This window comes from Spea bombifrons, chromosome 5, assembly GCF_027358695.1.
Source record: "Spea bombifrons isolate aSpeBom1 chromosome 5, aSpeBom1.2.pri, whole genome shotgun sequence".
In the NCBI taxonomy this organism is placed as follows: Eukaryota; Metazoa; Chordata; class Amphibia; order Anura; family Pelobatidae; genus Spea; species Spea bombifrons.
The window spans coordinates 13275010-13288744 of NC_071091.1; the positions used below are offsets into that span (position 1 = coordinate 13275010).

The following is a 13735-nucleotide window of genomic DNA, read 5'->3' on the forward strand; positions in this document are numbered from 1 at the left end:
AGCAATGTGAACTTATTTTGAAAACTATTTAGATCACTACTGATCTCTTATTTTATTCTATTTTCTAAAAAAAATAAATACATTTTGTTAGATTGGACACAATAATACATAAAAACTGTTTCTTTCTTGGCATTTATGTAGACTATATTAATCTTGGGAAACCATGCGAGTCAGCTTCCAAGACAAAGACCTTTTAATTCAATGAGCTAAACTTAGCGATGGGACCATGCCATGGCCATTGCTTTAAACCAGGCCATGGAATGGGCAAAGATTTAACACCACTATAATTTAAAAGTAACTTTGGATAGTTTTGAAGAAAACAATCTCTAGGCAATTTGAGAGGTTTGTATTTTTATTTGCAAAAATATTATCAATACAGTATATTAGGTATTCTGCAAAGAGTCCCAATTATCGTATCAGTCAAATACTGGAAATTGACCCAAGAACATAACATTACATTGTTATAGTACATCCTAAATGTATGCCAATTCTATTTTGAAACACTGAAAGTATAGTTTTTTTTTCTACCTATGATATCTAATATACTCAGTTTATTAACATTGTAACCAAACCACCAACATATAAATAGCATCCACTAGGCGGCGCCACCATAATGTAAAATGTACCCTAAACCTGTCTGAGGCTTTGTGACTTAAAGTTTACTTGAACTTCAGCAGGATCTTGTATGATTCTAGAGTTGCTAAGGAGACGGAAAAATATTTTATTTTAAAGAGCATTTTTTGCTGTTTTTACACATAATTTCTAAAATTAGAAAGAATATTCATAATCTAAAAAGCATGCTGGCTAACATTTTTTTATTCTGAAACTGAAGTCTCCCACCCTAAGCCCCCTTTACTGTTGATATGTCTATGTCTCAGGGACACAAGCCAGTCATCAACATCGCATCAATCAAAAGTTTAAGCCAACACGTTTGATAAGTTGCTTCATATATTTTATTTGTTTTCCTTAAAATAAATTGTCACCATGTTCAGTATATAACTGTGACTTTGTATCTTCATGCTTCTGTGTCCATGTCTTTATTTTGACATAATCAAATGATCATATCAACATTAAACCTGTCATGTCTACACATTCCCAATTATCCAATAGAAACAAACAGTAACCTGCCCAGTAATCTTTACAAATGTCATGGAAGTAGTCATACTGCTTCTTCCTTGTAGCTACACCTATACATATAGACACACGAAGACATGATGTATATATATATATATATATATATATATATATATACACACATACTCTGATATGCAGCCATCCTGTATTCCTGGGAACTCTTGAGTTGGGATGAAGTCCTGCTTCCCTGGGTCTCTGGGTCTGTTTGGCTTTGCTCACTCCCCTCCCACTCGTAACCATACCTGGGAACTCTCCGGGTTTGATTCCCAGGTTAGCACTGCTTCTCCGGTCCTCCGGGTCAAGGCCCAAATTCTCGTCACGCTCCGGTCCCCACCCATTTTTCCTTTAAATGGAGGTGGTGCCCGCTGCCGTCAGGTAGCCGGAGCCCAGAAGTTCCCAGGTATGCTTGTAACCCACGAAAGGCAGTCGGGGGCTAATCCCACCCCTTTATTAAGCCACTTCCCCAGAAAAATGAGAGGTCTGGGAAGCCCACCCTGGAAAGTTCTCACAAATACTTTAGAGATACTAGTTTTTTTGGCGAGTAACATAACAATCCTGGTCTTCAAATGACTTTCAATAGATTCCAGCAAGGAAGCTTCTCTTATATGCCAAAAACCCCAGAATTGGGTCATCTACGAATGATGGACATTCATTGCGCTGCAGGAGAGAGGTGCCCCCTTCTTTCCGCAGACAGCAGTTTTTAGGGGGTTTGGTTTCTATATTTTAGTTTCGTTTCTGTTCTGATGTGATAAACATTAAATCTGGCATAGCCATATACTGGAAATTCCATAAATACTTTTAAAAACTTTTTTTTACACCAAGGTCGACTGACTCGATGTAATTGGAATTATTGCTGTCATTTGCCACATAGGTAAAAAGTTTAATGATTTTATTATTTTGCATTATCTTTCATTATCTTTTCAAGCACCTTTATTAAAGAAGATGTAATTACATGAAAGGATCTCAGACTTAGCATAACAGATATGTATGCTGACATGGAAGCCTGGAGAGCTAAAGACTTCACAATCTACCTATAGAAAGGTGAGAGAGACGTTAAAATCGAACAAAAAAGGAACAGAACAAAAGGAACAGAGGATGTTTCAGACTGGCTGAGAACATGGTTTTCTAAAAATATCCTTTATAATGGTTTGGTATTAGTCATGTTATTCCAGAAACTGCACTTTATATTGAGCCAAAAAGGGTTTGCTCTCTTAAAACATACTGATTTTCACAACAGAAAAATATAATTTTAACCTCTGTTTTAAAGTTCATGACTTTGATTTAGTTCTATTTGTTTTGAAATTCATCTATATCCATTTTGTTTATTTTTTCAAAGCGTTCTGTTAAAGGAACTCATCAACTAAGCAGTGTTTAATATTGCAAGGAAAATATTAAAAACATAAGGACATCATGTTAGCCAAATAGCTGAGCTTTAAATACATCAATGGGCAAAAAGTATCCAAAACGATTTGCTATGATGAGAACTAATCCCTATATGATGCATGGATTGATCACAAATGCTATGTGATACCCTTAACCTGGAAAGTTTGTATGTGTGTGGGTATGTATGTGTGTATATTTATGTATGTGTATATATATATATATATATATATATATATATATATATAGTCTAGTCATTGGCCTGAAACAATAAAAGCACATTGCCAAGTGCCCTATCTCAAGTTGTTAAGAAACTGTAGGTTCCTGTACAACATAATGACATATCTCACTAGAGGAAACAATTAAAACATGCCAAAGATTCCACCACAGAGTACACAACCTACACAACCTACACATCAAATGCTACATAGACCGGTTCAGAACGATTACTACCAAGCATTATTTCTTGAGCGTCAAGGACTTTCCAAGAAGGTTTTTGCTGCTTTGTGTTAAAGCGGTATTTATTTTGCAGTATGTAGCTTTCATATATCTATCTATCTATCTATCTATATATATAAATAAGCCATTTCATTGAGCTGAAACCAATAGGAGAAACATATTAAATATTACACAAGAGATTATGAGTCAGGGAGCAGTAAAAATTAGTACATTACCAGCAGCTTAGTATATGTAACCCTGCAATATGTTTTTTCTACACCAAGGAACTTTGTGATCTCATCCATTATCACCCATCTTCTTAATTATGGTCATTGATATAGTTATAGTTAACCCTTTTATGCTGTCTTTACCCATCTTGGGAAAAAATGCCTTCTGATGCCCAAAACATCATAAGTGAATTCATTGGTTAACATTTTCAATCCCTTCCTGATTTGGCTATCAATGTCTGCTTCCGAGTGACCTATCCTGTGTACTCACAGCCATGCTGTGTTTGTATTATAACACTGCTACTAATTCTGGGCAAAGTATCAAGATCATTGTGCAAAGGCAATGCAAGCCATCTGTTTGTTTCTACGATAAAACATTTTGGATAACATTAGATTGAGATTATTTTGGACAACATTTTCAGTGCCAGGAAGACAGCCACACTTTACTTAAGACTATGAACTACAGCATGTAACAGAATACAATTAGGGATCAATTGGAATGGCTGAATTTGATGGATATATATATAAATAACATACGTTCAAAGTAATACAGTTCTCGTCTTGGGCGAGAAGGCCTAGCTCGCAATCTCCGTTACAGTTCATCTTGAATGTGTTCGATGTGGTTGAGGTCAGGGCTCTGTGTGGCCTGTAAGGTTCTTCCACACCAAACTCATCCAACCATGTCTTTATGGACCTTGTTTTGTGCACTGGGGCACAATCATGATGGAATGGAGAAGGGTCTTCCCCAAACTGTCCCCATAAAGTTGGCAGCATAACATTGTCCAAAATGTCTTGGTATGTCCCCTTCAGCATTCCAAGACATTCTGGACAATGTCTCATATATCTGAATGGGGTAAAAATCAGGGTACTTATGGTCACAAAGCATTTACTGGTGCAAAAAGTGTTACATGTGTCGCCACAGACCTTTTCAAGGCATAATCTTTATGTGACACCAAAGCAGGTCTATAGAAGCCAGGAGCCATCAAGATCATGAGATGTCCCAGCGCAACAACTCACATGTTGTAACAGTCAATCATAATTCTGCCGCAGATTGGAAAGTCAGTTGCATCCTCATAAATCATATTTAAGGGCACAGGCAGGAGAACACCAACACAATTAGGAGGACAGTCATACAACAATAACCAATAATACTTGGGAACCTCTCAGGCTAGGCTACGCAGAACGTTCCCTTTTATGGGGAGTGGCTCCTTGCAAGGGGATAGATAGCCTTAAGTGGGTCGCGAGTAGAAGGGAAGTTGGTGGGGAATATGAGTGGTCAACAGCACTCGCCTCTCTAGAGAAAGAACTGGGAAAGCTGATCACAACATGAAAAATGCATTTGTGTGTCCTGGACTTTATAAGTAACTAGCCCTGCTAGCAAACATTAACTGCTGGGCAAGGATAAATCACTTCTTCATAGGCCATAAACATTCCACCTGACAATTTTCTTTCTTGCTTTGCAGCAAACGACCTCTGTGAATCGGCAAAAAATAATATTAAAATTTCTCAGGGCCCACAAGGTTAGTTGAATATGAAAATCAATGATTACCTAAATAGAATGTGATTATTTGGCTCAGATATTTCAGTACAGGTTAGCTCAAAGATTTGATTACCGTGAATGGGCTCAACAAAACTGGCCATGATTGATTTGGATGCTGCCACAAAGCATGGGACAGGTGCCACTAGTTTTTTCTCCTCCAGCTTTTTACCCTCTCACTCTTTCCTTTAGACTTTCTCAACCCCCCTTTTTGTCTTGTAACAGATCCCAGGACGGTTTCCCTACTCCTTAAATCTTTTTTATTACATTATTATTCACATATTTTTCTCTTTTTCCTTAGTTCCTTTACTTGACCTCCACCCAGTCTCACTCTAACTCACTTTGTGTTACTCATTCTCCCTCACCAGTATTTTTCCATATTACATCCCAGGTATTTTCTACTTCCAGGCCAAGGAAGCACTCCACTTTTATTTACTTTCTACTTATAGGCAAATTCTCACCATTTTCCAGCTTTTCCAAAATGTAATGCAATGTAACTCTTGCTTAACACCTTGAACCATCCTAACTAAGTGCCCAATCGCTCATTCCATTCCCCAGGCAGACCAGGACTGGCATTGCAGGCAAGGTGGCCCAATGGCGCTGCATGCTTAAAGTCTGCTGCTGCTTGAGAGAACGATCTGGTTCCATGTGTACCCAGCTGGCAGTTAGACATACATTATTTATTTGCATCCTCAGTCTGGCCTTCCTCAAGGTATCTGTTGAAACCCTAGGCATCATGAAGACAACTTACAGTGAGAGAATGAATGCCGGTGTACTGGTGTAGCACATGTTCCATCGGCAAGACATGAAGCGGTAACAAGAGAGAGGCGAAGTAAGGCATCAGTAAGGGAAAGCTGATTTTTCAAATGAAATATTGACAGCAATTTTAACCACTGTATTTATATTACATTGCTAATTGTATTGCTAATATTACTTTTAAGGGAAGCATATAAAGTAAGGGCAAATTACCATTCTAGCCTCCCCATTACTTCTTGCACCAAAAATCTCAAACTTTATTTGGTCCTTGGTCTTGCCCTAAGATAGCCATATACCTCCATACATATTTAAATGTATCCACTGCATCCACCTCTTTGACTGCTGGATGGCTATCCCCCTTATCTACAACTTTCTTAGTGAAATAAACCTTATTATTATTTATTGCTTTATATAGGGCCATCATACTCCGAATTGCTGTACAATGGGTAGACAGGACATAGCAAGTAGTATATAACATAACAATTTGACTTACAGAAACAAGCTTGCAAACATTAAGCCTTTGATGTCTTAGTTTTTGATTTGGTTTTGATCATATCCCTCTCCCTATTCTCTCCTCAGAGCTATACATGTGAAATCTCTCGTCTTTCCTCATGGAGTTTACCTTGCAAACCTTTCACAACTTTAGTTATACAAAGATAAGAGGGAGAGAGTGGAATACATGAAATAAAATAGATCTGAGGCTCAGGTTTTAGAACCTCTCTTCTCATGCAAGGCTGTCTTCAATGCATTTATCACTGCTTGGTTGAAACCAGAAATGCATTCATATAAACTTACTTATTCAACTGTAAAGTATGCAAACTGGTTTTGTTGGAACCAATGGTATAATATTATGTGTTTCACATAATATTTAGCGTAGTAAATGGAAAACAAGAGACTTGGAACCTTTTTTTTAAAAAATAAATTTACACTCACAAACATCAATGCATCACCCATGTTCCATGAAAAAAAGAAGATTCCGAGTTAACATCCATAATCTCTTGGGCTGTATTTTACTGACAGAGTTTATTATGACAATTATAAATTCTTATTGAATCTATAACTAGAAATTAGATATTTTGATCAATAGGAAAAGGTAATACAAACACAAATGGTTCATTTAACTATTACAAGGACAGTTTAATGTCATTGACACCACTGCTAGAGAAGAATAGACATTAAAGTACTCACTAGATTGTAAGCACTTTCGAGCAGGGCCCTCCTTGTTTCAAGCTGTTATGTTATGCGCTACTGCTCATGTCCGGTTTCCCCATTGTACCACACAGTGGAATATGATGGTTTTATAAAATAATAATAATATGCATTCTTCTTTTTTAAAGTGAAGGTGCAGCTCTGTAGCTGCAGCTGCCCTCCTCCATTGACTATTCTTGTCACTGATTGGCTGCTTAAAGCAATTCCACTTTCCACATATGCACACAGGGGTCTGAACAGATTCAGCTCGCAATGTTCCCTGAGCCAGCGCTGGAGTGAGGTGAGAATATCAGGTGCGTTGGTATGTGTTTAGCCGAGCACATGGTATTTACATTACATTTACACGGTAATGCGTACGGGGGAATCCGCCCATTCATTTACTAAAAGGGCCTCATGAAAATGTCAAGGGGAGCTCTGACAAGCATTAAAATGTCCTTTTAACAATTACCTGAGAATCCAGTCTTTCAAACTATTTAAAAGTTATTCTTAGAGAATAAGTCAGATATATATGTGATGAGTATCACAGAAGCTCCTGTGGGTGGAGGTGTAACTAAAAATATCTTAAAACCCGAAATCCACCGTCACCAGGGCATTAACAGATTGATTTGTGCATGGCGAGCAAAATCCATTCGGACAAAATTTTTGTTTTGTTTTTGCTGCGTTTGTTTTCGGGCAACAAATTTTGTTTCCTGACCGTTTGGCTCGGACAAAATGAAAAATAATAGATGATATGATAGAAAGATAATAAAACAAAATAAAGTTGCTGCTACTAACGTGTTAAGATGGCGTCAGCGCACTTATATATCTAATGCTTGTCCCCTCCTCTTGTAAATGCTGATTGGCCAGAGTGAAAAAAGAAAGGAAAAACTCTTACAGGTTATTGTACCCATCAATCACAGCCATTATCATCAATGAGACCGCCCCCCATTTTTTTGGCGACTTCTACCTATCAGTGATTGATATGTGCCCTCCCACACACAGTCCCTCCCACTTTACCTCAACAAGCGCCAAAACGGCTTGTAATGGCGGCAAACCGGCGGCTACACGTGGAAACAAATGGACAAATCACAACGAATTTTCAGCAGTTCTTTTTCGTCAGTTTAGTCGGAGATCACCCTCGTTATCATTGATTCATACGAATACATGAAACAGGCAATTTTAGTTAAAAATAAAGTTTATATGAAAACTAATGCACAAGTCTATTAACAAATGACTTGCTAATTCATTATACAATTTCTTCAGTCATTTGCAAAGGCCAATTAACAGTTTCCTTGCTAGTTTAGCCCAGGGCTACAAATATGGGTTGCAAATGTCATTTACAATTATAATTATTATCAGTAATGTATTTATAAAGCTGGAGCGAATGGCAAACACACAATTTGGTGTATTGACTGCAATCCTGGTTAATTATGCCGTGCATTTTATACATTTTTAAGATAAATTCACCCTGCGAGCCGTCTGTTGCACAACTTGTGTATGGTGTTTTTGCTGAAAGGAATTAGGCTGGTAGAAGGTGTGGTAATAGATGTCATGTTGAGGCACATACATGATTGTGGTATGTGTCATTGGAAAGGGTTACACCTGCCTTTATACTACAGTTGCAAAATAAATAAATACATAAAAACAACCACAAAATTAGAAATTCGTTTTGCTTATTTCTCGAGCTTCAGGAGACCCATCATCTTGAGAAACTTCTGTTCCTAGGTACTTAGACATGTCCTCTCTCTTGTTAAATAAAATGTTGCATTTACTGTTTTGGGTGAAAAAACAGACATTGGGTGTAATAAGACTCCCTATAAATATGACAATTGCCAATTTTATTGGATAGTATGATCCCATCTGTATTGACCCATCGCATCTATCTATCTATCTATCTATCTATCTATCTATCTATCTATCTATCTATCTATCTATCTATCTATCATCTATCTATCTATCAAAAAATGTAAAGATACACTGTATTATCCTTCAGTTTTCCAGGCCCTGTATTGAGATTGTAACAGGTTAGAGATATTTAGAAACATTCACAATGATTAACCAGGAATACGCCATCACATGCAGTCTGCTGCTCTGTTGATTGGCAGGTCATCAAAATATGTAGTAAAGAGTAAAAAGCCAAATTGTAAATGCTGTCAAGAACATCCAATAAAGATGTTATGATATTGGGATTGAAAGAGGCGGTTGAATGTGAGAATGTTATAAAACATTATGCTACCCCATTTTGGACCCTTCCCTAAGATAGTCAGGATGCTAATAAAGCAAATGCTGCAGTATCTGGAAGTATTCTGTCATCATCTGGATATAAATGAATAAGTTATATATTTACTAATGTATGTATCTGTGATAAAAATAGTTTCATTCACTAAAAATTAAGTAAGCAGTTGTGACAGGAACTCATCAGGGGAGGGCTGGCAGCATTCAGTCTGGAAGACAAGTCCAGCAAAGCAGCCCAGTCATAATCAGCCTAAAACATATCAACAGACTTAGTATTTGCAATCCAGTCCTGTCCAGAGCTTATTTACAGAAAAGGGATTGCATATAAAGCTTATATGGGGTGGATAAAAAAAATTTAGATTGAAATGCTGAAGTGCGTTTTTTTGTAGACACCCCTGGTGGATTTGTGTGAAATTGCAAGTTTAAACAAAACATTAGGTAGTGGGCCAAAATGTCAAAATCAGAACTGCCCAAACTAACATTAACTATCCAACTCGCATTGTTTTATGCTGGAAACTAAAATTTAATTGGTGTATATATACTCATCTTTTAGAAATTCAGAGGGTTTTTTGTTTGGAAATTAAATTTGTTGCCCAAAGGCAAGTCTCTCTCATTGTGCCATCTACCCATTTCCCCACTCATATTTGTCATTATGAGTCCTTTCTTGTACTCATTCTTCACAACCTTCTCTGTACTCCTTGCCCTCTCTGTGCCCTGTAAAGGTATGGTGACAGCATTAGTGAGTGTTAATGTATGATAAAATTTTGTGGATGAGTATATGGCATTAGCGTGTGATGTGAGTGTGTGATACTATATGGCGAGTGCCTTAGTGCAGGTATTAGTGCCAGTGTTTGTATATCAGCATATGGTGTTAGCATGAGTGTGTTTGGGTGTAAGTGCATGGTGCTAGAGTGTCAGGGGTGAGCCTAGTGTTACTGGTGCAAAGGAGAGGTGGGGGGTAGCGTGTATGTTAGTGTATGTAAATGTATGTGTATGGTGTTAGAGTGAGTGAGTGGGTGTTAGAGTAAGTTTGCATGTTATTATGTGCACATATGGGTGGAACTGCCAAAGAAATACTGCACCTAGGCACCTTTAACCCTAGGCTTACTCCATAACTGGCAGCATGTGGCTGTGTGTATCCAGCCAGTTGTCGCACACTGCAGAACCTGATCTATCACTGAGGAGTCTGTAGGGGGAAATATGTGGTGCTATAGGCATCCATACCTACCAGGCATTTTCCTAGTGTGCCAGATACGTAGTGGACTTATGGACTGTAGTAAGCATTCTTCTGTAGTGTACTGGGGAAGCCTTCGTCTATCCTCCTAGCAGAATTCTTGCATGTTAGAGAGTGCAGTAGCCAATGTAACACAAAAACAAATCAGATTACTACATGTGACCAAATGTCAGATTAGCTGACTGGCTGCTTGTAGAAAACTCTGGTCTCTGGTGGCGTACAGGGTCAGAGGCTGTGATGTCAAAGATGTCCCCAACTATTAAACACCCCCTCAGGCAATAATATCAAGGAAAAAATAAATCAATATAAAATAAAAAAGGGGAGACAATGAGATAAATGGGCCGTGAGCTTTTTGGGAACTACCTCACATGTATTGACAATTACATACTTGGGTCTATTAGCCCCTTGTTAATATGCCCCTGAGGGCGATCTCAGGGGACATAAAAGGGATTTAGGTCCAAAAGTGGGACTGTATCTCATAAAGAGGGACAGTTGGGAGGTATGTTATAAAATAGGTTTTTACAACATGCAATTATTGGGTTAGTATAGCAAAGATGCATATTTCCTGCCACATGGCATGTGCTGGGGTAGTCTGGTGTCTCTCCTTATTTACTTGCTTGAATGTCCCTTTAATTTTGTTGCGTTGTTTGATTCTAACATTTCAATAAAGCATTTAAAAAAAAGATGAAGAAGGCAGGGCATGGTGGGGGGAGCCTGGAAGCTCTCACGCACACACACACACACACACACTCACACACACACACACACCCACACACACACACGCAGGAACACATCTGCCTCCTGACTGCAGTGTGTTGGGTTCCACAGCTGATCAGCGCTCCCACGACTCACCCACTGACAGCTCCTTCACATCTGCGACCAGAGAAGAGTGCAAACTCCGTGTCCTGTCTCTATATCTTTAACGTCATTCTTCCAAGGAGTGGAGAAAAATGAACCCACAGTGCGCTCGCTGTGGGAGAGTCGTGTACCCCACGGAGAAAGTCAACTGCCTGGACAAGGTAAATTGCATTGGTGTCTGTAGCAAATGGCTTGTTAGAGGATCTGAAGAACGGAGGGGTTCGGTCTAAAAGACTTTAGGAAGAACAGAATGTAACATATAGATCTTTCTACAAATGCGATGTCATCATTCACTTAGTGCTGGGGAGGAGGGCTGCATGGCTATGTAGCTTTATTTTGATGACCTGTGCTTAAGGGGTTAATAAGGTGTATGAAGCCAACATAGCAAATACCTTAAGGCTTAAGGAGTGACTATGGCTGGAATGCTTTTAATTAGTCATCCCTTCATGCAATACGAAGGCAGCGCAATTTCAAGTTTCGGAATAATCTGCTTTAATGTGAGCAGAAGCCAGATTTCGATAGAAGACACGAAACGTTCGATACTTTCATTGTAACAACGTTTCCACCGAACGGGAAACTGTATCTGCTGGCAAACGTCTGCTAATCTCATTTGCAGTGTCACGTTATACCCCATCAAACACTCATCCGTTCCCATTAATGAGATAAATGACACAATGTTTTATCTAGAAGATATACACACATCACATGCAGAATGACAATGGGGGGGGGCACTGATCCAGCTGCTGAGATCTTCAACTCCTGTCATGTCCAGCCAGCTTCTGGTTGATCCTGAAGGCAGTTTGGGCAACTACAACTCTAATCAGGCCAATAATAATGCCACTTTTCAGCAGAACATTTGTGCTCAGGGATCCTCATAAATAATGATGAAATAGGTGCTGAAGGAGCAAGAGAGAGATATAGCTTGCAAGCTGTGTAGGTGCTGCTTCCTTGGCAACTTAACTTAATAATACGTGACTATGGGCGCTGACTTGCACTATGAGGTGCCATCCAAAAAATAAAAAAACAAAGTATCCTTGAGAAAGTGGATCACTCCCCCTTTCTTGTAATGAGAATCAGATTAAGAAGGTATCTTGGCCAGCAGCTAGGACTTGGAGATCCAGGGCTTTGCAGTAAGAGGAATGCATGACCCTGGGGATGATGCCTTTTTAATTGAACAGTTCATTTTTTTGTTAACTCAGCAACTGTGTTGCTTTTGTATCCCTGGGCTGCAAATATTAATGCTGTAAAAAGAAACAAGAAGCCTGTAAACCCATAAACAGGCTAGTTCCTTAAAATGATCTTTTACAGATAGAGCCTGAAACTAAACCAGAAGCTTTTAAACCAAGCGTTGCCAAACCAATTTACACCAGATTTAATTCTGCCCCTCTTTGATGTGTAAGAGGAGCAACAACATGTCTAGCATCTGGCTTTGCCTTGCACGCTTTCTGTGTAGTGAATGCACTTAATGCATAGGTAGTTTAAATACTGGATTCTCTTCATTCTTTTGCTTCCTTTATTTCACTACAATTATTGATGGGAACAGCCTACCTTTTACAGTTACAGTGGATTGTAATTTATGAAATCCATCTTTCTCTTACTGTTCTTTGCCCTGAATTCATGAACCCAGAGAGGGAGAGCCAGAAAAAGAAGACCCAACAAAAGAAAATAAGACCCTGCCAGAATTGAGTTTAGCATGAAAAATATTTAAAGATTTGAAGATATAATTATGTAAAACACCAAAGCAGGGCAAACCCTTATTTTACTTTTAAAGATATTTTTATCACACATTCCCTTTAACTAGGATCTATTGGCATTTCGCTGTTCTTCATAACTACATTTATGAAAACTGCATGTAACATGTGCCCTTTGTTTGTCAATGTAATAGTTTTGGAGATATTTGTTATTAAACTATTTTACCATATGGAAGCTGCAATATGTCACAAAAGGTGGTAAATCTAGCATAGCAATTCATTTCCTGTGTCGATGTTACAAAGGCTGCTCAACTAATTATTTGCCAAAAAAACCCCAAAACCAAACAGGTGAAATAACCTAATAGGATGGCATAATCCTGCAATCCTGTGAAATCCTGGGTAAATCTACTCATCATATGACCTTTAATGGTTTGTATAGGGTTCCAGTATATGGAATATTCTTTATATATGGCTGTAGAATTTCTCCACATGGATGACTAGCTTTTTTCCTTCATAGATCTTCTTAATAAATATCTCTGTAGTAAACTTCTGTTAAACAGAAGTCGTTCTATTGCCTATGGATGGCTGTGACATTTTCTTTCGTGACGTTTTTAGTAAAACTCAGCGTGGTTGGCTAGTGCCCAAGGAACCCACTAAGTTCTGGAGATAAGTTGAACCCACATGGGGTAAAATTTGTTTGACGAGCTTAAGTACTTTTGTGTATTTCATTTAGAATTTGTCAACGCATACCACAGTGTAGTTATCTGTAGGAGTTTTGTTTCAGATGCAAGAACAACAAGGGAATGAAGAATGAGGTTGATATTTTAATTTGCTTCAATGCTTAGTGTATGGACATTGCATTAACAAAAATGAAAATTTACCATAATCTCTAAGTACATTTTGGTTTATTTGAATATTTAATTTCAATATTGGCAGCATCATAACTGGCGATGCATTACTGAAAGAGCTCTCATTAAATTTAGTTACTAATTCAAAGTTTGCATCAATTTGCATATGTAACAAGACCTTGAAATGAACCGTTTGGGGACTTTCTCAT

At 38.2% G+C, this 13735-nt stretch overlaps 1 protein-coding gene across 2 annotated transcripts in view; it reads left to right on the forward strand.

Moving 5' to 3' along the window:
- The first annotated feature begins 11057 nt into the window (after positions 1-11057).
- Positions 11058-13735, forward strand: part of NEBL (nebulette) — an 83439-nt gene continuing 80761 nt past the window's right edge. For both annotated transcript variants that reach the window (XM_053468189.1, XM_053468190.1), the window contains exon 1: positions 11058-11148. In XM_053468189.1, the coding sequence (XP_053324164.1) occupies positions 11080-11148 (69 nt within the window). In that variant the 5' untranslated portion in view covers positions 11058-11079. The remainder of the gene's footprint in view (positions 11149-13735) is intronic.